Below are 25,948 nucleotides of genomic sequence, written 5' to 3' on the forward strand. Positions count from 1 at the left end.
TACACATTTTTTCTCTTCCATAGGCCTGAGGATATTGAGGCCTTTAAAAATTACACATTGGATTCCTCAGCAGCACCTACTCCGCAGGCAGCTACAGCACCAACACCTGCTGCCCCTGCTTCTCCACCTATACCTTCTGCTCAGGCTCCCGGTAGCTCATATCCCACTCACATGCAGGTGAGGCTCAGCCCCCGGGTGTTCGCTCTGGAAAGTTAATTATTCATTATTTTTCATATATGGCCATCACATCCTAGAAGCTGGCATTAACTATGGCCAGCTCTTGTCATTTGAAAGTAAATAGAGAGTTAAAAAAGAAGAAAGTAAATAGGGATTTAAACATTAAAATTGACAGTTTTATTCCTAGTCATTATTTCTAGGTGTGTGAACTTGGACATTCCTTTAAACTTTCTCAGCCTGAGTATAGTAGGTAGGATAATGCTTGGCATTTCTCATTCATTAACATTGTATTAGGTTTGGAGGATGATTTGTACTAATACCTACTCCTTGTAGTATAGAGTGTTCAGTAGGCCTGTAGTATTGTCCATTGAATAAAAGTCCCCAGTTGATGTTTTCCTTTGACGTGTGATGTTTATTTTTATGAGTGAGTGAACTAGGGGTGCCTGGTGGCTCAGTCGGTAAGCGTCTGACTTTGGCTCAGGTCATGATCGCAGTGTTCTGGGATGGAGCCCCACATCGGGCTCCTGCTTAGCGGGGAGTCTGCCTCTCCCTCCTCCTCTGCTGTTAACTCCGCTTGTGCTCTCTGGCTCTCTCTATCTTTCTGTCAAATAAATAAAATCTTTAAAAAAAAAAAGGCACGTGAACTAGTCCCATAATATTAATAAATGAGGAAACTGGCGACAAAGTGTGTAGAATGGACTAAAGAGTTGAAGGCAATAAATATAATCGCAGTTGGTTCTGTTAAATAAATCTGTTTCTAAGAAACTACAGTGGTTTTTTAGGTATTACGGTTATCCCATGTATATTCGTATTTTGGATATTGGAAATTGGTAAAAAGAAACTGGCCCTTTTCTAAAGGATTAAGACTAAAACTTTTCTTTCACTTAGTTTATTTGTAGAAATTTCTGTATAGGAATCATTTTTCCTTTTGGGGCATAATACTCTTCTCCCTGGTCTTTTAATAGCCACTTGTGAAGTCTTGTGTGGTGTTTAGGTCACACATTTGTTTCATCCTGTTCAGTAAACTCTTCTCTTACTATGTAAGACACACTTCCTTTCTCTCCATTTTATGTCTGTGGCTTTGTGTGCAAGCGTTACAGTTGTATTTTAATTATCTTTTAAGATCTGTATAGAGATTACTGGCTCCACTGGTTTTGAAGAAGTAGATGGAGATGACAAATTCTGAACAAGAAAAACGTTTAAAAAATATTTTCTAAGTAGAGTTATATTTTTTTTATTTTTTTTTAAAGATTTTATTTATTTATTTGACAGAGATCACAAGTAGGCAGAGAGGCAGGCAGAGAGAGAGAAGGAAGCAGGCTCCCTGCTGAGCAGAGAGCCCGATGCTGGGGCTCCATCCCAGAACCCTGGGATCATGACCTGAGCTGAAGGCAGTGGCTTAACCCACTGAGCCACCCAGGGACCCCTGTTTTTCTTGTTTTTCTTCTCTTTCCCAAGACATTAATTGAAATGATTTTCTCTCAGAATAATCCTCTTGCTAACTGATAGAAAAAACTGAGAAGATAGCAAACAAAACCCATAATAACTGGGTAAGCATCTAAATTCAGGGGACACACAAGCCATATGAGTGGCAAAGCAATGTTTCATTGAAATCAGCCAGTCTGATGTTCAGATCTTATTGGGATGGAAGGGACTCTTTCCTTTATTTTTCTTGCAATTGTTAAAATTTTACTTTTTTCTTACCAATTTGGGTGCCTTTTTTTTTTTTTTCTTGTCTGATTGCTTGTGACCAGGACCTCCAATACTATATTGAATGAAAGTGGTGAGAATGGATATCCTTATTCCTGATCTTAGAGGGAAAGCTGTCAGTTTCTCACCACTGAGTGTGATATTAGCTGTAGATCGTATAAGGCCTTTATTTTGTTAAGTATGTTCACTCTATGCCCACTTCGTTGAGAGTTTTTATCGTTTATGGATGTTGTGCTTTGTCAGATGTTTTGCATCTATTGAGATGATAATGTGTTTTTTTATCTTTTCTCTTATTAATGTGGTATATCACATTGATTTGTGAATATTGAACCACTCTGGCATCCCTGGAATAAGTCCTTGATTGTGATGAATTTTTTAAATGTATTGTTAGATTCAGTTTGCTAATATTTTGTTAAGGATTTTTGCATCTATGTTTATCAGAGACATTGGCCTGTAGTTTGTTTAAATTTGTTATTGGTGGTTTAGGTATCAGGGTTGGTTTTGTAGAATGAATTTAGAACTTTTCTTTCTCTTACTGACTATTCAGATGTTCGGTAGAATTCACCTGGGAAGCCATCTGGTCCTGGACTTTTGTTTGTTGGGAGTTTTTTGATTGCTGATTCAGTTTCATTAATCAGTCTGTTCAAATTTTCAGCTTCTTCCTGATTTAGTTCTGGAAGGTTATGTGTTTTAGTAATTTACCCATTTCTTCTAGGTTGTCCAGTTTGTTGGTGTATAATTTTATATAATCTTTTTATCTTGGAAAGGTATCTGGGAAGTTTAGGAGAAATGCTGTTGCCTCTGAGTGAAAAGATAGATGCTAATACAGAGCACAGCAAAATTTTAATGGAATAGTCTAAACCAAGATCATTCTGTGAAAATGAAAAATTCTAGTTTAATCTAAGCAATAAAAAAGATGAAAAGATACTCTGTTTAGATATGTAATTGATGAATTAATTTTGACAATCTAGAAAGAAATATTTCCTAGTTAACCCCTTGCTTTTAACTTTGTTTGGGGGGTGCTCAAAGTATCACTGATACTGTAAATCTTGGGATTTGGAGGTTGATTCAAATGGTAGGGCACTATTGAGGCACGGATCTTTTGCTCTTATGAGGGCATCAGACAGATGGGAATTTGGATCGCCAGAGTCACTATCATTCCATAAAACTAATGAAGCTTGCCTAAGTGCCACTGTGTCCAAGGCTTTGTAGTATTAGGCAATAATATGTGTTTGTTTCTACAGGTGGTTCTTCCTGCCCTCTCTCCCACCATGACCATGGGCACAGTTCAGAGATGGGAAAAAAAAGTGGGTGAGAAGCTAAGTGAAGGAGATTTATTGGCAGAGATAGAGACTGACAAGGCCACTATAGGTGAGATTTCTTCAGCTCTTAATGGTTGAGGCACTGAGTTTTCCAATGAGGGAAGAGGATTGCCGTCCTATCCTATAATGAGTGAGTGATAACATGAAAAATTTTAATTTTTGGGATTCATTTCCTGGAATAGACTCTGTCATGACAGAAGTGTATGTAGTGGAATTTGTTGATGCCACACTGCACTCCTAATGAATCAAAGATATGTCAACTTAGAGATGATTTTTATCCGGAGTTTGCTTCTTAGTCTTACTGTGTTACTGAGAAGCTATTTCAGCCCTGCTGTTCTTTGAATTGGGCAAAGGGGGAGAAAAGGAAACAGGAGAAAATTACTTTCTAGGCAGGAAAATAACAAAGAATTTAAGATGACTTTGAAGGAAAACTGAAACCAGGGTTTGGATTGCTTCCATAGTTTTAGAGTGACTGATAAAATATGTATATACCTGTTCACACAGCATATTGCATTTCCATATATTCCCTTTCTGATTCATTTTTATGCTCAGAACAAAGCCCACCTATTATTTGTGATAATATTTATAGATATTAGATCTATTTGTTTCCTAGCTAGTCCCCAAGAGTGGGTGATTCTGAGCATCCTCCACAGTGGTGGTTTTTAGATTGTGTTCTTCAAGCCCCATGATTCCTTGATGGCACTGTGAGGTAAAGGAGACTTAGTGAACAGGACTCTGCTTTCCCTGCCCCTCTCCCCAACTTCCAGGGCAACTGGAAGGGCAACTCCTTTTTATCTTTTCGCATATTGTGTTCCAACCAAAAGATTTTATTAGAAGAAAGGATTCTGTTTCTTAGAAACAAACAGAACCCCTTGGTAACAATAGATCTGCTTTGCCTTTTAACTTGGATACTGGAATTGCTATAGAGATGGTATTCTAGAGACTCTGATAGTCACTGGAGAAGCGTTGCCTTTGTCAAATTCTTTAAACTCTCTTGTGGCCTTGGAGTCTTTTTTTTTTTTTTTAACTTTTTCTATTGGATATTAATTCTTAACTGGAAAACGGAAGTTTTCATCAAAGATATGTTTGTCAGGGAGGGGCACAACTCAAAAAGCCAAGAGGCCTGCAAGGCAAAAGTACTTCTCTGCATTGTATTTTTTAGTTTTACTTTTGTAACACTTCATGTTTGAGTTCTCTTCTCTCTAACACTGTAGAAACCCTAGTAATGCCATGTTTCTTCACACTGAAATATTTAGTTGACTACCAAATATAACCTCTTTCAAAAACTCCAGAGATACTTTTAAGGGCATAATCCCATACCACTGTCAATTCTAGTAGCTCCCTTAATTTAACATCCATGTGGTTCTGATTTTTAAAAGTACAGCTGATGCAATATTGGTCCAGTTAATGTCATCCTGGAGTCTTGTGGGTCTGCATAGCAGCTGCCCTTAAAGATGTTTTTAAGAAAATATTTAGAACTAACAACTGTCTAAGTCTCTCATAGTCTTATTTAACAGTTGTTTATTTAGTATTTACTTTGTCCCAGGTACTGTTTCTAAGTATTTGAAAATTAATAATTTTTAGAACATTACTGTGAGGTAGGTACTATTGTAACCCCCACTTTTTAGCTAAAGAAGCTGAGACAACAGAGATGTTAACTCACAAAAGGTTATATAGCTAGTTAGAAAAACTTTTTACTTAAAACTGTGCTTTGAGTTTGGTGGGATAGTAGAGTCCTTTAAATTCCATAATGTTTTTTTCTTTCTATTTAAGGTTTTGAAGTACAGGAAGAGGGTTACCTGGCAAAAATCCTGATCCCTGAAGGCACAAGAGATGTCCCTTTAGGAACCCCACTTTGTATCATTGTAGAAAAAGAGGAAGATATACCAGCATTTGCTGACTATAGGCCAACTGAAGTAACTGATTTAAAACCGCAAGCACCACCATCTACCCCACCTCCGGTAGGTATGCTTCTAGAATTGAGGTAACACTTATCTTATTCATCTCTAAATTGAGGGATTAGATTGCATGATATTCTAAGTTCCTTCCAGCTCTCAAGATTCTGTAAATAAGGAGATGGTTAGGGGCGCCTGGCTGGCTCAATTGGTAGAGGCTACAACTCTTGACCTTGGGATTATGAGTCTGAGCCCCAGGTTGGGTGTAGAGATTACTTAAAATATTTTTAAAAACCTTTTTTTTTTTTTTTTTAAGATTTTATTTATTTTATTTGACAGAGATTACAAGTAGGCAGAGAGAGAGAGGAGGAAGCAGGCTCCCTGCCGAGCAGAGAGCCCAATGCTGGGCTCGATCCCAGGACCCTGGGATCATGACCTGAGCCGAAGGCAGAGGCTTTAACCCACTGAGCCACCCAGGCGCCCCTTTTAAAAACCTTAAAAAAAAAAAAAAAAAAAAAAAAAGGAGATAGCTTTTGTGGAGATCTGCAAGTATGTGGCAGTGCACCATTCCCCCGATAGTCAGTTGTTGGATCCTTGTAGCTTTTTTTTTTCTCCCTGCTGTCTTAGTCCTGCTAAGCACAAAGCCAAGGTGACATGCTCTTTTTTTTGCTTTAGGTATAGATATGCATATGGACGTTACTGTATACAGTTGTTCATGAACAACATGGGGTCTGGGACACCAACTCTGTGCACTTGAAAATCTGTGTATAACTTTGGATTCTGCCCATATTTAACTAATAAGCCTACTGTTGACTGGAAGCCTTACTGACCATGTAGACAGTAGATAGTCAATTAACACATAATTTTGTATGTATATGTATATGATACATATTATATGCTGTATTCTTTTTTTTATTATTTTTAAAGATTTTATTTATTTATTTGACAGGCAGAGATTACAAGTAGGCTGAGAGGCAGGCAGAGAGAGAGAAGGAGGAAGCAGGCTCCCTGCCGAGCAGAGAGCCTGATGCGGGGCTCGATCCCAGGACCCTGGGATCATGACCTGAGCCGAAGGCAGAGGCTTTAACCCACTGAGCCACCCAGGCGCCCCTATATGCTGTATTTTTAAACCACAATAGAGAAAGTGTTATTAAAATTGTAAGGGAGAGAAAATACATTTATAGTACTGTGCTGTAAAAAATCCATGTGTAAGTGGGCTTGTGTAGTTCAAACTCGTATTGTTGGAGGGTCAGTTAATCTTTGTTACTGTCAGTACTCTTGGTATTCACTTATGCTGGGTCAAGCTTATTTTTATAATATATTAGAACCTTGACATCACATGGCTTGTTTTGCATAGAAGCTAGTCTTGTCATAGTATGCTATACAGTATACGCTATATACCTAAAATGTAGGGGCGCCTGGGTGGCTCAGTGGGTTAAGCCTCTGCCTTTGACTCAGGTCATGATCCCAGGGGCCTGGGGTCGAGTCCCGCATAGGGCTCTCTGCTCAACAGGGAGCCTGCTTCTCCTCATCTCTCTCTCTGTCTGTCTCTCTGCCTATTTGTGATCTCTCTCTCTGTCAAATAAATAAATAAAATCTTTAAAAAAAAAAAAAAAAAATATATATATATATATATATATATATATATATATATATACCTAAAATGTACTGGTATGCACTCCAGGCTGAGGTAACTCTGTGATGAGGCTTCTGTACGTGTTAGAATCATGTGAGTTTAGATGAAGGTACACATTTCTGTCAGAGAAACTTGATTTCTGACTTGCCTACATTTGTGGGGAGGTGGCCAGTAGTAGTTACGTCTTAAGGTACTTTCAACATGGAAATTCCAGTGTAATTTATTATTTTGAAATGAGGTTAAGTAAAAACAAAACCATGTTGGTCATGAAAGAGAATGAGAATAAAGACACAGCAAGAGATGAAAGTAAAGGAAGTCTGTCAGGATATTACATACTGATTAGCCTTGTTAAATCCTATGTCTCCATGTTATCAGGGAGTAAGAACATGGTTCTGTCTTTGACATAAAGTTGTGTTATTACTCTTCATATTGCTGTATTAAGTTGGTTAAGTAGGAAAAATATGCATAAGATAGAAGTTATTTTGATTTCTTAATAAATGTAAGCTCTTCATCTCTCAGACCAGTCTTTACAGTGGTGAATTAACAGTTTGTAACTTTTCTCAAAAGGTGGCCCCTGTTCCTCCGACTCCCCAACCTGTAGCGCCTACACCTTCAGCCCCCCGCCCAGCTACTCCTGCCGGACCCAAGGGAAGGTTGTTTGTTAGCCCACTTGCAAAGAAACTGGCAGCAGAGAAAGGGATTGATCTTACACAAGTAAAGGGTAAGTTTGTCTCTATACGAAGGGGCTGTAAAGATAAAATTTACTTGAGATTCATTCTTAAGTCCAGCAAGGACAACTCTGTACGGTCATCTTATTTGGAATGGTGCAGAAAAGGATGAAGGAGGGAAGTCATCTCCTTTGTTGCCACCACAGATAGGGAGACTTAATGTGCTGTGTTTAGCTCATCTAGGATCTACTTATATAATGTGGATAGCCTTTTTTCCCTCAGTTCATGGGAACTGCTTAATTTTTAGTGCAAGTGTAATGTGCTTGTTCAGCAGAGTTGAGTTTTCAGACTTGACGATGTAATAAGAAATCTCTCTTGCTGCAAAGCTGACTGAATCTAGCAGTACACAGCATAAAATAGAAACCTGGGGTGATTGGAAATGACTTGAATGAGAAAATATAAAACTGAACTAAAGTTCTTGAGGGCAAAGGAAAATATCTAATTCATATCTTTTTCTCCCCAAAGAGAAAGTATAGCGTACTGATAAGAGCATGAGGTCTTGAATCAGAGCATCCGCGGTTTACTTTTGGCTTTATCATCTTCTGTGTGATATGACTTTAGGTGAATTACTTAACTTGTATATGTCTGTAGGTGAATTACTTAAACCATCTGCTTACCCATTTGTGAAGCTGAAATAATAGTGTATATTAAAACAAGCAAAGGGCTTAGGATAATATTTAGAATATAATAGATATTAAGTAAATGTATTCTGTTCATATTAATATTATCACCTGGCATTTAAATGAATGTTTTTGAGCTGAAATGTAAGGTGATTAGAACACTTATTTGGAGAAGGGCAAATGACTCATCCTGAAGCCTGGTTTGATGGCTACTACTATGTGCTAGTCACTGAATTGCCACATTTAGCATGACATTTCTTGAAGTAAGAATTATCATTCATCATTTTTTTGGATATGAAAATAGTCTTAAGAGTCTCCCTTTCTGTTAAGTAGTAAAGTTCCAATTTGAATCTGGTTGTTTCTCCAGCTGCCCAGCTATGGGCACTCAGTGCTGGTTATCATCTGTCTGTTGTCTGTTGTTTTGTGGTTAGAAGGCAAGATAGTCCCAAAGAGTAAGAATAGGATATTGTAAATTTTTTGGCCTTCAGAGGATTCTTATAATATTTGAAGATGCTTTTTTCCATCTTTATGTTATTTCATTGGTATGTTGCCATTTTTTATGTGTATGTGACTAGCATTAGGGACAGCAGTGTAAGTCAGAGTAAATTTTAAGGAGAGTGGAGGGACTGGGTTAATAATTATATCCAAAGACTTTAGACAGGTGAAGAAGGATGTTTTATGAGATACTTAGCAACACTGGTGCTATACCAAAGATTTAAGTGGGAAAGTCAGGCAGTTAGAGTTAGGTGATTTATTTACTGTTATTTAAACCAATATTCATGGAGTCTTGTCTGTGCATCACTTGTTCATAAGATAGACAAGATTTCAATTTTAGATGCTTATGTTAAGAAAAATAAAGAGTTAAACAGAGAGTACAGCATAGTAGCTAAGTGTATGGGCTCTGGAGCTAGAATGCTCAGATTTGAACCCCAGCTCTGCTGTACACTACCTGTGTGACCTTTTATGTCTCAGTTTCTTCATTTGTATATAAAAATAATGCCTTCTAGGTTGTGAGGGTGACCTGAGTTAAACAGTGCCTGCACATAGAAAGCATATATAGGTATTAGCCATAATAATGAAAATAACTTGTGATTACCTAGGATGATCCAAATGTTGAGAGAATAAACCAAGTGATACACTGTTGAGTGACAGTGTGACTGTATGTGCAGCCTGACTGCTGTTAGATATGGTGGTTGGGGAAGATCTTTCTGATGAGGTGACACTTGATCCAACCTGAAAGATGAGAAGGAGTCAGCTGTGAACCAGCCGTGTGAAGAACTGGGGTCAGAGAGACCAGTACTACATAATCTGAAGTGGAGAGAGTTTGCCATGTTTGAGGAACATACAGGAGGCCGGTGTTAATAGAGGGTCTAGTGGCAGGAGGTGGTGAGGTTGGAAAGAAACATAGGGGTGAGAACAAGGACTTGGCAGGTCATGGTAGAATTTGAATTTTATTTAAAGCACAGCAGGAGGCCACTAAAGGATTAAAACAAGGAAGTGACATAAAATGATTTACATTTTTAAAAGATCACTTTGGCAGCTTTGTGCAAATGGGTTAAATGAAAGCAAAGATTAAGATGCTGTTAAGAGGGGCGCCTGGGTGGCTCAGTGGGTTAAGCCTCTGCCTTCAGCCCAGGTCATGATCCCAGGGTCCTGGGATCGAGCCCCACATTGGGCTCTCTCCTTGGCAGGGAGCTTGCTTCTCCCTCTCTCTCTGCCTGCCTCTCTGCCTACTTGTGATCTCTCTGTCTCTCTCTGTCAAATAAACAAATAAAATCTTAAAAAAAAAAAAAAAGATGCTGTTAAGATGCTGTTGCTGGAACTGACAGTGGTGACTTAGACAAGCATGGTCAGAGGGGAAATGGAAAGAAATGGAGAGCTTCAAGATACATTTTTGACAGAATCAACAGAACTTAGTCAAGGATGATACCTGGGGACTTGACAGCAGTTATTTCAAAACAGAGGTCTGCTGGAAGCCTGTCTGGGTAGACTGAAAAGGAGAAAATGGATGGAGAAATGGAAACAGCATCGTGGACGATTTGTTCAAAAAGTTTTGCTATGGAGGGTAGGAGCTAGGATAGTGGTAGGTGGACCCTAGGCTTGTCTTGTCCCTTGAATACAGCTAGTTAACTGTCAGATCATTCTGAATATCCAAGAAATCAACGTGAGGACTGATAGAACAAACTGCGCAACCAGACGGGGAGAAGAGGCAGCATTAAGGATAGTAAGAAGTGAGGAGATGTGGTTTTGGGGAGAAACATCATGGGTACTGCAGAGGGGAGCGTGGTTGTGAGGAGAGGCGAGAGAGAGGCGAGAGAACGGAGTGCGCAGGAATACATACAAAGGGAATACTTTCCCAAAGCCATTGGCTGGGAAAACGAGAGGCGCTGATTTTCATGAGTTTTTGCAACCAGCGGGGCTCAAAGACTGGAGTTTTGAGGTCTACAGTCTTGGCTAGGATAGACACCTGAGAACACTGCCCTGTTCTTGGACAGCAGGCAGGCAAGCAACCCCGGGGCCAATGGTACCATCTGAGGATCTCCTAAGGCATATGGAGAATCACTTGTTAGCTCTTGGAGTGCATCTCTGAGACGTGGCGTTGTCTCTATGGGAAGAAAAAGAGCTGGCCGCTGCCGTTTCCCTCCCCTACTCCTCAGCATAAACCAACTTCGGTAAATAGCTCAGTGCCAGCACTTGCTGTGTAACCTGCTTATACCAGGTCCCATCCCCCGGTGCTCTGCTAGTACTGCATTTCTCAGGCAAGTGCATCTAAGAACCAGTGCAACAGGTCCCTTCCTCAGAAGATCAGCAGAGACACTCTCACGTACCATATCTCCTGACCATAGAGTTCTGCAAAGGTTCAGTTCTAGTAACATCAGGTAGCATCAGGTTTCATTTAACAAATGGATCAGAGCACACCTAGTTAAAACTCGCTATACCCTGACCAAGGTCCAAACACTGCCCTCTGCAGGCAAGGACTGATGGCTAGAGCAGCCAACACACACACACAGCCGCAGAGTGTGTGCAGCTCACTAGAGACACTCCTTGAAGTGCCAGGCCCTGGGCACTGTATGACCTCTTCTTAAAGCTATTACTCTCTGGAGCAGGAAATATATAACAGGCTTTTCTAACACACACAAGACAGAGACCTAGACAAAATGCAGAGATGGAGGGATTCATCCCAAAAGAAAGAACGAGAAAAGGTCACAGCCAGAGATCTAATCAAAACAGATACAGGGGCGCCTGGGTGGCTCAGTGGGTTATGTCTCTGCTGTTCAGCTCAGGTCATGATCTCAGGGTCCTGGGATTAAGTCCCATATTGGGCTCCCTGCTCAGCAGGGAGCCTGTTTCCCCCACCCCCTCTGCCTGCCTCTCTGCCTACTTGCGATCTCTCTCTGTTGTCAAATAAATAAAATCTTTAAAACAAACAAATAAAAACAGATATAAATAATATGCCTGATGGAGAATTTAAAATAACAATCATAAGAATACTTGCTGGGCTTGAGAAAAGCCAGGAAAACATCAGGGATGGGGCACGTGGGTGGGTCAGGTCATGATCTTAGGGTCCTGGGATCGAACCCCGCATCTGGCTCCCTGCTTGGCGGGAAGCCTGCTTTTCCCTCTCGCTCTCTCGCTGCCTTTCTCTCTCTCTCTCTGTGATAAATAAATAAATAAATGATTAAAAAAAAAAAAATCAGGGAGACCCTGACTGTAGAAGTAAAAGTTAAAAAAGCAATCAGGCAGAAATGAAAAATGCAGTAACCGAGATTCAAAACGAGGTGGATGTAATGACCACTAGGATAGAAGAAGCGGAGAGATGAGTAAGTGATACAGAAGTTAGAATTATGGAAAATAATGAAGCTGAATAAAAGAATGATGGATTATAAGTGTGGACTTAGGGAACTCAGTGACTCAATCAAACATAGTAACATTCATATCATAGGAGTCCCTGAAGAAGAAGAAGAGAAAAGGACAGAAGTTTGGAGGAAATAATAGCTGAAAACTTCTGTAGTCAGGGGAACAAAACAGACATCCATATCCAGAGACACAGAGAACTCCCATGAAAATCAACAAAAGCCAGCCAATGCCAAGACATACTGTAGTTAAATTTGCAAAACACAGTGATTTAAAAAAAAAAGTCCTAAAAGCAACAAGACAGTAGAAGTCCCTAGCTTACAAGAAAACACCCCTAAGGTTAGCTGGAGATTTCTCCACAGAAATTTGACAGGCCAGAAGGCAGTGGCATGATATATTCAACATTCTGGGGGTTATATATTCAACATTCTGGCTCAGTGGGGAGCCTGCTTCCTCCTTACTATCTGCCTGCTGCTCTGCCCACTTGTGCTCTCTATCTCTCTGTCAAATAAATAAATAAAAATATTTTTTAAAAAACCCTCAAAGAAGTAGGGGTAGAGGAAACATACCTCAACATCAAAAAGTTGATACATAGGGGTGCCTGGGTGTCTCAGTGGGTTAAGCCTCTGCCTTCGGCTCAGGTAATGATCTCAGGGTCCTGGGATCGAGTCCTGCATCGGGCTCTCTGCTTGGCAGGGAGCCTGCTTTCTCCTCTCTCTCTCTCACTGCCTGCCTCTCTGCCTGCTTGTGATCTCTGTCTGTCAAATAAATAAATAAAATCTTAAAAAAAAAAAGTCCATACATGAAAAATCTATAGCTCATATCATCTCCGGTGGGGAACAACTGAGAGCTTTTCCTCTATAGTCAGGAGCAAGACACGATGTCCATTCTCACCATTGGAAGTCCTAGCCTCAGTGATCAGACAACAAAGAGAAAAAGAAATAAAAACAATTCCCACATTGGCAGGGAAGAAGTAAAACTTCCACTATTTACAGATGTTACGATTCTCTTAAAAAACCCAAAAAACCACCAGAATTCTAGAACTGATACATGATTTCAGTAACATCACAGCATACAATATCAACATACAGAAATCTGTTGCATTTCTATACACCAATAATAATGCAGCAGAAAGAGAAATCAAGGAATCAGTTCCATTTACAGTTATACCAAAAACTGTAAGATATGTAGAAATAAACCTAACTATAGAAGTAAAAGATCTGTTCTTTGAAAACTGTAAAACACCGATGAATGAAATTGAAGATGACACAAAGAAATGGGAAAAGATTCCTATCTCAGGTTTGTGGCTCTGAATTTAGAGTACATTTAGTCATCTAAGTGTACTTTTTTTTTTTCTTTAAGTAGGCTCCATGCAGGGCATGAGGCAAGGCTTGAACTCCCAACTCTGAGATAAACCCAGAGCTGATATCAAAAGTCAGATGCTTGGGGCGCCTGGGTGGCTCAGTGGGTTGGGCCGCTGCCTTCAGCTCAGGTCATGATCTCAGGGTCCTGGGATTGAGTCCCGCATCGGGCTCTCTGCTCAGCGGGGAGCCTGCTTCCCTCTCTCTCTCTCTGCCTGCCTCTCCGACTACTTGTGATTTCTCTCTGTCAAATAAATAAATAAAATCTTTAAAAAAAAAAAAAAAAAAAGTCAGATGCTTAATTGACTCAGCTATGGAGGCGCCCCTATGTGTGCACTTTTTTGTCCCCAGCGGCATTAAGCTCTTCTGATGTTGGCATTGAGAAGACAGACACTTTAGAGGTTGACCAGGGAATAAGTTTAACCATGATCCACAATGTAAGCGGGGTAGGAAGAACAGAAGATGATAGGAAAATGAGGGAGGATGAGAGCAGTCGAGGCAGTGGAGTGGGGGTCTTGGTGAGGTTGAAGAAGTTTTGCAGTAGGAGGGAACGGTCTAGAATAAGTGAGTTGAGAGGATCAGTGATTGTGTGTTGTTTCCTGGCCGCCATCTCTGTCACCAGATGTGTCTTTTCCACACCAACACTCAGCTCTCTGCTACCACCTGGGTGTCGCACTTGAATTCTGTTCTGACACTAACACTCCAGCATTAACATCGGGCTCTATGGGATTAAGGACCCACAAGACTGCCCCTCTGTTTTGTTTTTTGTTTGTTTTAGATTTTATTTATTTGACAGAGAGAGAGACAGTGAGAGAGGGAACACAAAACACAAGCCGGGGGAGTGGGAGGAGGAGAAGCAGGCTTCCCACTAAGCAGGGAGCCTGATGCAGGGCTTGATCCCGGGACCCTGGGGTCATGACCTAAACCGAAGGCAGATGCTTAACGACCGAGCCACCCAGGTGCCCCAGACTGCCCTGGCTTCTGATGCCAGTTGCAAGTCCTGGGGACCACCCATACTTCTGACTCACTGACTATAAGTCAGGAGTTCCCAAGATCTCTGCTTCAAGTGTGCGAATTCACTAGAATGACACACAGAACTCAGGAAAGCACTGTATGTACCATTACCAGTTTTATTGTAAAGGATACCACACAGGAACGGTCAATAGAAGAGATGCACAGGGCAAGGGTTGTAGGGGAGATGGGAGCAGAGCTTCCATGCCTTCTCGGGGAGTACCACCTTCCTAGCACACTGATGTGTTCACCAACCCAGAAGCTCCAAATCTTGTTTTTAAGAGTTTTTTTGGAGGTTTCTATAAGAAGAGTGGACATATATATGTATATATTTAAAGATTTTATTTATTTATTTGACAGAGAGAGATCACAAGTAGGCAGAGAGGCAGGCACAGAGCGAGAGGAGGAAGCATTCTCCCTGCTAAGCAGAGACCCAGATGCAGGGCTCGATCCCAGGACCCTGAGATATGACCTGAGCTGAAGGCAGAGGCCTAACCCACTGAGCCACCCAGGTGCCCCAAAGAGTGGTTATTTAAATCCTTGGCCATGAGTTGTTAAACTCAGTCTTCAGTTTCCCTGCTCTCCTTGCAGAGACAGATGACTTAGCAAATGTGACCAAAATGGAATCATTTGGGGAGAAACTGTTTTAAAGCCTACACCCTAATAATCAGTTTGATTTGTCTCATAGCTACTCCTAGATGTTTCGTATTTATTTGAAGCAAAGCACTTTCACATCACTATCCCGTTTTATCCCCACAACCTTCCTTTGAGCAGGGGCTGATACTGTATCTTTCAACTACAGGTGAGGCTAAAGACCAGCAGAGATTAAGTGACTCCAGTCTTTTAATTCTTATTTGACGATCACCCTACATTTTTTACTCTTTGTCTGCTGTTCTTCCCTTTAAACCATATTACTTTATGATGGCCTTTTGTGCCTTCTTCATGAGATAGGCAAAAAGACTTAAAGGATTTTAGCTGACTCCTGGTAGGAAATTCCTGTGGGTGGCTAAAACCCAACCCAAGGCAGGTGATACTGCAGGTTTCCTTCTCTCAAGGGGCTGTGGCAGATCTGCCTTGCTGGTAAAGGGAGGTTACGGTTTCTGTTGTTTATAAAGGCGGGGTATCTAATAGGGGTACTGCTACCTCTGTTCTAGAGCTCCGGGCGAGGATAAACACAATCATAGCCAAATCGTTTTTCATAATGAAGGAAAGGAGTTGGGACGAACTGCATACAACGAGACTCCTTTTAAAAGTCTGCCTTGGGGGAAGATGAATCAATTTGACCAAATTTTTTCTAGAAGTGGGCCAGTGTAAAAGGTATTTTAATAACTAAATTCTGAATCTCCTTAGAATTAAGGTTCAGGATTATGTTTGGGTCTGAAGTTAAACCTGATTGGTTGTGGTTGGGAAGAGGAAGGAATTAAATGAAAATAAAAGCAACCCCTTCGTGAGAGGATTTGAAGATCTTTCCTTGTGTGAAGGATTTGAAGATCTTTCCCTGCACGTACTTCATTCCCAGTGTCTGACACAGGTCAGTTAGAACCTTGGCCACTACAAGAAAGCTCTAAATGATGGAGACCACACAAGGAAGGAGTGATTCTGAAGATGAGATCATTGCAGTTGATTTACTCAAGCTATCTTGGGGTGAAAAAAATTAACTTGCCTAATTTGCCCGAAACAATTGTTTTTGTACCTGCTGACTTTGTACAAAAGGAAATCTTCTTGATCAAATGAAATCTAGAAACCAAATGAGATCCATTTCAAGGTTCAGAAAGGGTTTTTCAGAGGTGACTAAAAGAGGAGGCAGCCAGACTTGGGGAAGTATAAATTGTACTTAGCATTATCCATATGTCAGTATTTTCCAATTTAAAAGTAAAGAACATGAAAAGATGAAGTATGGCTTCGGTAAAACTCTAGAAGAGAAGTACTTAACAACGAATATTTGCTGTAGTTGAAAAGAACCAGTACAGATCAAATGGGAGCACTCTGTGTGAATTATAATTAAAAACTGACAAGAGCTGCTATCTTAGGGAGATGTTCAGGTACAGGGTGAGGCAGTGACCCCCTTCAGAGGGCCTTTGGAGAACCCTTAGGAACTTGCACTTCAGGATCATAGTGTTGATCTCCTAGAGGAACCAGTGGTCTGCTCTCACATATGATATTTATGCATCTCTTCCAGGCACGGGACCAGAAGGCAGAATCATCAAGAAGGACATCGACTCTTTTGTGCCTACTAAAGCTGCTCCTGTGAGTTAGACTTGGCTTTTTTGTTTTGTTTTGCTTTTGGTAGTTTGTTCCTGCAAAATATGCTGTCTAACCTATTTGACCCTTTCGTACATTACTTAGGATTGAAATAGCTTAACCAGAATTGTGGTTTTTTTCGTCTAATTTCACTGGCTAGCAATTTTGAGATATGAATGTGTTGTCACACAACATACAAAAGGAAAGATGATATGTTACATTGACATACATTCCAGTTTTGTTTTTTTTTTTTTCAGTAGTGGTACTAAGTTTTTCCTAACAGATTCTCTCCTCCTCGTTCAGGTCCTACTAAGTGACTTCTTACAAGTTGGTTGACTAGAGTTTAAGTTTTATGTAGTTAATTATTCCACACAGGGAGTAAATGCATATAGCCAACCAACTTCTTTTTGGTTGGTTAAAGTGTTAAGATAATTAGTTGAAAGGAAAGAAAATGATTTACCTTGGTGTTTGCTTTATTTATTTATTTTTCAAAAGATTTTATTTATTTATTTATTTGAGAGAGAGAGAGAGAGAAAGCATGAGTGGGGAGGAGAGGGAGAAGCAGGCTCCCTGCAGGCTCCCTGTGAGTAGGGAGCCCATTGCAGGGCTCGATCCCAGGACCCTGGGATCATGACCTAAGCCAAAGGCAGAGGCTAAACAGACTGGGCTACCCAGGCACCCCTAGATGTTTGTTTTAAAATGAAAGATTTGGGGTATCTGGGTGGCTCAATTGGTTGAGCATCTGCCTTTGGCTCAGATCATGATCCCAGAGTCCTGGGATCAAGACCCGAGTCGGGCTTCTTGTTCAGCAGGGAGCCTACCTCTCCCTCTCCCTCTCCTTCTCCCTCTCCCCCTGCTTATGCTTACTTTCTCTCTTTCTCTGTCAAATAAATAAATTAAATCTTTAAAATAAATAAGTAAATGAAAGATTCTTCATTTTTTTCTTAATACTGTTCATAAATTATTATCTTGTTTTATGTTTATCTCTAATCCTTTCAATTTAAGAATGCTTTGATTGCTTTTCTTGAAGGTAATTTTGCAAATACAAAATTATTTTGACGAACTAATCATTGAACAAAGAAAAATGATACTTAAAACTTCATCACAATTCTAAGTATAAAAATTAAAAGCAGACTTCTTAAATAAGCACAGTACAAATCCGAGTCCCTTCTGTTCTCTTGGGATAGAAATAACTATTTTCTATAAGCCTTCTATTAAAAAAATTTTTTTAAAGATTTATTTACTTATTTGTCAGAGAGAGAGAGAGTGAGCATGCACACAAGCGGGGGAGGGGCAGGCAGAGGGAGAAGCAGGCTCCCTTTGATCATGACCTGAGCCGAAGGCAGATGCCCAGCTCACTGAGCACCCCCGGCATCCCTATTTTCTGTACGCCTTTTAGCATTTACTTTGCCATCTGTAAGAGTCACTAGCTTGCATCGGTTGCATATGCCAGGATTGAGCCACAGGTACTGAGAGCTTTTGTACTTCCCCTATAGGCTCCAGCAGCTGCTGTACCTGCCGCGGCTCCAGGAGTGGCACCAGTTCCTACAGGTGTCTTCACAGACATCCCAATCAGCAACATTCGTCGTGTAAGAGTGTTACCCTGAATCTGCAATCAGAGCTGTGGGGGGCATCTTTGGGGGCATCCTTACTCTGATTGTTCAATTGCATCGACAGTTTGAAACGCTAGCAGAGACTTGTTTTAGTTGGGAATCTTAGATGCCCAGTTTAAGATGTTTGGTTTGGCCGATTCCATACTTGGGATAAACAAACATTGCCCTGATTGGATACTCCTAGAAGGAGCCCAGGTTCTGGTACATGTGCCAGTTCCATATTCCAGTTCTTGTAATGCTTGAGGTGACCATTACCAGGGAGGAAGATAAAGGGGCAGAGTGAGCCCTGCATTAGGTAAAGCTTCACCTGAGCTAAGTTAAATGATGTTTTGATCTCTTTGTTTTCAGGTTATTGCACAGCGGTTAATGCAGTCTAAGCAAACCATACCTCATTATTACCTTTCCATTGATGTAAATATGGGAGAAGTTTTGTTGGTACGGAAAGAACTTAATAAGGTAAAAGGTCTGGAAATTCCGACTCTATAAACTCTAAAGTTCTTGTTTTTAACCCCACTGAATATTTACATTTTTACCTATGATTTTTTTTACAGTATGCCAATTGATGTTGGAAAATGGTGTCCACTTATTTTACTTTTTTAAAAGAGAGGGAGAGAGGGGTGGGCCAGTGGTACGCAGCATTATACAGGTTATCTGTGACCTCTCGGGTTGCTTAATGTTCACTTCGCACACTCTTTTTCACAACAGTGGTTGTCGACATTTCACCTGTATAGCTACTTTAGTCCCTTTGCACTTGCTGTTCCTCTGCATGAGATACTTGTCACTGACATCCACCTGGCTTCTTCCTTTACTGCCTCAAGGATTTGACTTAATATCACCTTCTCTGGATTCCTTAGTTACCTTATTCTAAAATTAAGGGAAGAGGAGTGGGGTGAGTGGTCAGTTTTCCCTTTAGTTCTTTTCCTATTTTTCTATCATTTAACATCATCTTACATACCGTATGTTTTCTTTATTTATTATCCACTCCTTTACAATATAAGGTCCCTAAGAGTGGAATTTTTACCCATTTTTTTCACTGCCCAATATCCAGGGCTTTTAGAATTCTATACCTAGAACAGAACACTCAAATATTAGCTGCATGAGTAAAGCAGTGAAGGATTAACAGAGTAACTGGCTACAAGGGTTAGAGATGATAGCATGCATTTATTGGCAAAATGTTACAGATGTTTTATAATACATTTATTTGAAAATTAGACATGAAAAATATATGTCCCGTGTATTATTTTATTCATTTAAAGTTTTATCTAGATATATTTTACATATTGTACCATGTGCCCATTTAGTTTATGATTCAGTGGCTTTTAATATATTCAGAGTTTTGTGACCATCGCCACAATAACTTTTGGAACATTTTCATCATCCCAAAATGAAAGTATTCTCCCATTAACCATACTCCCCATCCCAATCCTTCCATCCCCCCTAACCCTGGATAACACTTACCTACTTTCTGTCTTAGATTTGCCTATTTTGGCTATTTCCTATAGGGATAGGGATTTTATTGAATATGTAGATCAATTTGTGGCATATTCCTTCTTAACATTCCTCCTCCATGAATATGGTGTGTCTTTCCATTTATTTAGGTCTTTAATTTCTCTCAATAATTTGTGCAGTTTTTTAAGTATAAGTTTTTGCACTTCTTTTGTTAAATTTATTCATAGGTATTTTGTTCTTTGTTCAGAGTTTTCATTGTTACTGTCTAGAAATACCATTGATTTTTGTATATTGATCTTGTATCCTACAACCTTATATTTTCTTTAGTGTGTTCCTTAAGATTTTCTGTATGCAAAATCATGTCATCTCCAAATAGAGATAATTTTGCTTTTTCTTTTCCAATTTGGATGCCTTTTATTTCCTTTTCTTGCCCAACTTTTCTGGTTAGCACATCTAGCAAAATGTTGACTAGAAGTGGCAAAGTGGACATCCTTGTCTTTTTCTTGATCTTAAGAGGAAGTGAGTCTGGGGCACCTGGGTGGCTCAGTGGGTTAAAGCCTCTGCCTTCAGCTCGGGTCATGATTCCAGGGTCCTGGGATCGAGCCCCACATCGAGCTCTCTGTTCAGCAGGGAGCCTGCTTCCTCCTCTCTCTCTCCCTGCCTTTCTGCCTACTTGTGATATCTATCTGTCAAATAAATAAATAAAATCTTTAAAAAAAAAAAAAAAAGGAAGTGAGTCTTTTACTACTGAAGTATGATTTTGGAACTTTTGTAGATCTGTTTTATCATCAGGTTCAGGAAGTTCCTTTCTTTCTTTCTTTTTTTTTTTTTTTTAGGAAGTTCCTTTCTATTCCTACTTTTTATGACATGGTGGTTGAGTTTTGTAAAATGCTTTTTCTTTTTTAAATTTCTTTCTTTCTTTCTTTCTTTTTTTTTTTTTTAAAGATTTTACTTACTTATTTGACCGAGATCATAAGTAGGCAGAGAGGCTGGGAAGTGGGCTCCCTGCTGAGCAGAGAGCCTGATGTGGGGCTCAATCCCAGGACCCTGGGATCATGACCTGAGCCGAAGGCAGAGGCCTCAACCCACTGAGCAACCCAGGCACCCCTGTAAAATGCGGTTTTTTTTTGTCTGTTGAGATGGTCATGTGATTTTTGTCCTTTTTCTATTAGAACATTATTACATGAATTGATTTTTAGATGTTAAACCAACCTTGCTTCCATTTGGTCATGGTGAATAATCCTTTTCCTATATTGCTAGATGTGATTTGCTAGAATTTTTTTTTTGAGCATTTTTGCATCTATATTCTTAAGAGGTATTTGTCTCTAGTTTGTTTTTTCTTGGTCTGGTTTTAAAATTGGGTTTATACTGACCTCATAGGGTGAGTTGGGAAGTGTTCCCTCTTCTATTTTTCAGAAGTTTTTTGAAGAATTGATATTCTTCAAATGTTTAGCAGAATTCACCATTCGGGGAAGCCATCTGGATCTAGGCTGTTCTGTGTGGTTAGTTTTTAAATTACCATTCCTTCTCTTTATTACTAGTTGTAGATCAGTTCAGGGGTTCTGTTCCTTTTTGATTCAGTTTTGGCAGTTTGTGTCTTCCTAGGAATCTTCCATTTCATCTAAATTATCTAATTTTGGTGGGATATAGTTTTTCATAGCATTACCTACAAACCTCTTTGTTTTGGTAGGGTACATGGTAATGTCCTACTTCATTTCTGATTTTAGGAATTTGAGTCTTCTTTTTCCTTTGTCAGTCTAGCTAAATGTTTATCATTTTGTTGATCGTTTCAAGAACCAACTTTTGGTTTTGTTGAAATAAGTGAAAATGACTTAACATATGACATACCATAACTTAAGGGATTCAGCTAAAGGAGGACTTGTAGGAAGCTTATAGCTAAAAAAGGTATACATTAAAAAAGATGAAAGAACCAACTTTTAGTTTCATTTCATCCTTTACACCTCAGGACATTTGTTTTCTTCTCCCAGCATCCCCAGCCAGATGATAAGTTTCAGTCTTTGGGAAGAGAGTTTAAGAAAATACAATGGTTTCTTGTCTTTGCAGATGTTAGAGGGGAAAAGCAAAATTTCTGTCAATGACTTCATCATAAAAGCTTCAGCTTTGGCATGTTTAAAAGTTCCAGAAGCAAATTCTTCTTGGCTGGACACAGTTATAAGACAGTAAGTAAGATACTGCTGGGGACAGTATATATCCATCAGCAGTTTTCTTGTGCTATCTCATGTCTAACTAGGAGTGTAGGGGATGAGGAGAAATGGAATACAGGGAGGAAAAGGACGTCAGTAGTTTGAAAACAAGGTAAAACTATGAGATAATGCTGAATTTAGTTAGTGAAAACTACAAATTCTTTGAGTTTAGAAGAGGAGGTAAGTTTACAGATGTGAATAATTGTTGATAACAACTGTTACAAAGCAGGGTTGAAATGGTTTTTGTTCACCAGTTAGTGGAGGCAAATTGAAAACAAAACCAAGAAACATTTGTTAATATTATGGTGGCATGTGACTGGCATGGTGCTTAGTGTCTTTTCACATCTTGTCTCATTTTAATCCTTATGACGCCCCCTCATGAACTAGGGGCCTTCACTCCCATTTTACAAACGAAGAAACTGAGGAGTGAATGAGTTAAATAACTTTCCTGAATTAATATGTTAGTGAATAGCAAAACTGTGATTGGAACTGGGATTCTGGCTCCTGCACCTAAGCTTGTTCTACTATGTAGATTTTTAAATATTATTATTATCAATTTAATTTCTATTAAAATAATAGTATATACATTAGAATATTGCTTTGTGGCTTACAGTGACCTATGCAGCTTTTATTTATTTATTTTTTTAAAGATCTTATTTATTTATTTGACAGAGAGAGAGATCACAAGTAGGCAGAGAGGCAGGCAGAGAGAGAGGGAGAAGCAGGCTCCCTGGTGAGCAGAGAGCCTGAAGTCCAACAGCAAGCTATTGGTAAGGCTACACAACCTCCATAGGCTCTAGGGGAGAAGCTTCCCTTGCTTTTTCCAGTTTTGCTGGCTCCAGGCATTTGCTCGCTTGTGGATGCATGACTCCAAACTCACATGGCCCTTCTTCTCTTCTGTCTCTTACAAGGTCACTTGGCACTGGATTTAGGGCCCACTCAGGTAACTCAGGATGATTTTATCCAAGATCCTAATTAACATGCAAAAGATTGTTTTTTTTTTTTTAATTTGATAGAGCATACACAAGAAGAGGGAGTGGGAGAGGGAGAAGCAGGCTCCCCACTGAGCAGAGAGCCCAAGCAGGGCTTAATCCCAGGATCCTACAGAGAACTTTTAATTAAATAAGTTCACATAGATAGATCCTGAGATTAAGACAAAGACCTGTCTTTTAGAGAGCTGTTATAAACATCTGTGTACAATTCCCTGTGTTGACTTATGTTTTTATTTTTCTTGGGTTGAAGTAGAATTACTGGGTCAAAGGGTAAATTGATATTTAACCTTTTAAGAGTATCTGAAGAGGGCGCCTGGGTGGCTCAGTGGGTTAAGCCACTTCATGATCTCAGGGTCCTGGGATCGAGTCCCGCATCGGGCTCTCTGCTCAGCAGGGAGCCTGATTCCCTCTCTCTCTCTCTGCCCGCCTCTCTGTCTGTCAAATCAACAAATAAAATCTTTAAAAAAAAAAGAGTATCTGAAGAAAACACTTCTTTGATGAGCAGATCAAGGTTATAGGGCAAGTTCTGGGAAATGCCCTTTATTCTTTTATTCATATAGCCATCAACAAATATTGACCATGTATTGTTTGCTATATTCAGTGGTGAGCAAAATAAGAAATACCATGCTTACTCTCCTAGGAGAAAGATTTTGGAGTGACAGGCTCATTAAAGGAAAGTTGTATTTGGCGGATGCCTGAGTGGCTCAGTCATTAACCATCTGTCTTCCACTCAGATGGTCCTGGGATCAAGCCCTGTATTGGGCTCCGTGCCTGCTTTTCCCTCTCCCACTCCCCCTGCTTGTGTTCCCTCTCTTGCTCTCTCTCTCTCCGTGTCAAATAAATTAAAAAAAAAAAAAAAAAGTAGTAGTATTTGGGATGCTTGGGTGGCTCAGTCAGTTAAGTGGCTGCTTTTGGCTGGGGTCATGATCCCAGGATCCTGGGATTGAGTTCTGCATCAGGGTCCTTGCTCAGTAGGGAGCCTACTTCTCCCTGTACCTGCTCTGCCTGCGGCTCCCCCTGCTTATGTGCTCCCTTGGACAAATAAATATTAAAAAAAGAAATAAAAGGAAAAAGGAAAGAAAAAGAAAGCAGTATTTGCTGTGATACCTTGGCCATAGCCCCGCTGTGGTAGCTGCTAAAGGGTCACACACAATTATTCAACCAGGTCCTTGTGTTCACAAATGACAGTCCCATGACTCCTGGTCAGCTTGGGCACACTGAGGGATTTGGTACCTGTAATATTCTAAGGCTTGTATCTAGAAGTAGCTGGAGTTCTTCCTCCATGTGAAGTGTTAATTTCTTCTCAGTTGCAGAACACTTTGGCAGGGGTCCTAACACAAACCCCAAGGAGGCTGTGGATACAATGTAAGAGTTTGGGAATGTGGATGAGGGGAAAATAGTTATTCCTTTCCACTAACCTCTAACTGAAATTTGGCATTTCTTCCTATTATAAATGTAGAGAACAAATCAAAGAGTTACTATTAATAGTACTTGTACTGGTGACCAATAAAAATCACTTACTTTCATATCAGATTATAGTTATTGCAGGTATCTTTTAAAAGTGTTTTTTTGCTTTTGGCAGATCTCGTTATTGAGCTGATACATGTATCATAATTTTGTTTTTTGAATAGTTTGGTAATTGAATTTCAATGTAGTTTTTTTTTTTTTTTTTTAAGATTTCATTTATTTATTTGACAGAAAGAGAGGCATCACAAGTAGGCAGAGAGGCAGGCAGAGGGAGAGGGGGAAGCAGGGTCCCTGCTGAGCAGAGAGCCTGATGCGGGGCTTGATCCAAGGACCCTGAGATCATGACCTGAGCCGAAGGCAGAGGCTTAACCCACTGAGCCACCCAGGCACCCCTCAATGTAGTTTTTTTTAATTTAGTTGTATTTGTTTTGTAATTAAGTATTTTAATTAAGTAATTAATTCAATACTTAATTAAAATACTTTAATTTTAATTAAATAGGTAAACTAAAGTAAGTAAAATAAAATTAAATACTTTAATTACCTTAATTAAATAATACTTTAATTTTAATTAATTAAATAATTAATTGTTTTGGTCAATAAGTATTTTATTTTCTGTGTTAAAAATATGTATTCTGAGGAGGGACCAAGATGGAAAGGTACCCTTGGCATAATACAGATTAGGAATCCTACTATTATGTTGAGACACCATCCTACATCCTGAACTCTCCCATTTCTCCCACAACACAGTCCTGTCCCTCCACTCTTCCTTCCGTCTGCGCAGACTCTGCCTGCAGACTCCGCTCCACCAAGTTCACTTCACCTCAGAATTCAAGTTCTCTTTGTGTAATTCTCGCTGAATGCCGGGCGAATGCTGGGCCTTCTCCACGTGCACCCGTGTGTCAGTCAGGGCAGGTGCAAGGCAGTTAGAGCACATGTGAAACCAAACTACTGACACATTTCTTGTTCATTTTTAAAAAGTCCAAGTTAAGAGGGCATAGCAAAATGTAAAAACTGGGAAAGCTATCCCTCTGGCTGAAAAGTACCCTAGACTGAGGTAAATGTCAGTATTCTTATTTAATCTGACACGTAAGCTCTTAGTAAATATTGCGATGATTACTGAAATTTTCTTTTTTCTTTTGAAATAGAAACCATGTTGTGGATATCAGTGTAGCAGTCAGTACCCCTGCAGGACTCATTACACCGATCGTATTTAATGCTCATGTAAAAGGACTGGAAACCATTGCTAATGATGTTGTTTCTTTAGCAACCAAAGCACGAGAGGGTAAACTACAGCCTCATGAGTTCCAGGTAGGTATTATTTATTTCCTTTCTGAATATGAAGAATTATGTTATATTTAAGGGTGGCATAATGCTGGGCACCTGGGTGGCTCAGTGGATAAAGGGTCTGTCTTGGGCTCAGGTCATGATCCTGGGGTCCTGGGATAGATCCCTCCATCGGGCTCCCTGCTCAACAGGGAGTCTGCTTGTCCCTCTCCCTCTGCCCCTTCCCACTGCTCATGCTCTCTTTCACTCTCTCTCAAGTAAATAAAGTCTTTTTATAAAGGGTGGCGTAATGCTTTTATTGCATTTTCCACCTTTGATTCTGCCTTATATTCTTATTGATACATGCCCCTGAATAAAAAAAAGTGAATATAAAAAAAAAATTA

At 39.8% G+C, this 25,948-nt stretch overlaps 1 protein-coding gene across 1 annotated transcript in view; it reads left to right on the forward strand.

Moving 5' to 3' along the window:
- DLAT (dihydrolipoamide S-acetyltransferase) overlaps positions 1–25,948 on the forward strand; it is a 31,430-nt gene that overhangs the window by 2,280 nt on the left and 3,202 nt on the right. Inside the window, exons 4-12 of the mRNA XM_082684326.1 lie at positions 24–177; positions 3,132–3,258; positions 4,983–5,170; positions 7,308–7,461; positions 16,495–16,562; positions 18,053–18,145; positions 18,518–18,625; positions 21,683–21,798; positions 25,427–25,589. Of these exons, the coding sequence (XP_082540452.1) occupies positions 24–177; positions 3,132–3,258; positions 4,983–5,170; positions 7,308–7,461; positions 16,495–16,562; positions 18,053–18,145; positions 18,518–18,625; positions 21,683–21,798; positions 25,427–25,589 (1,171 nt within the window). The remainder of the gene's footprint in view (positions 1–23; positions 178–3,131; positions 3,259–4,982; positions 5,171–7,307; positions 7,462–16,494; positions 16,563–18,052; positions 18,146–18,517; positions 18,626–21,682; positions 21,799–25,426; positions 25,590–25,948) is intronic.

Source organism: Mustela nivalis, assembly GCF_964662115.1.
Source record: "Mustela nivalis genome assembly, chromosome: 9".
In the NCBI taxonomy this organism is placed as follows: Eukaryota; Metazoa; Chordata; class Mammalia; order Carnivora; family Mustelidae; genus Mustela; species Mustela nivalis.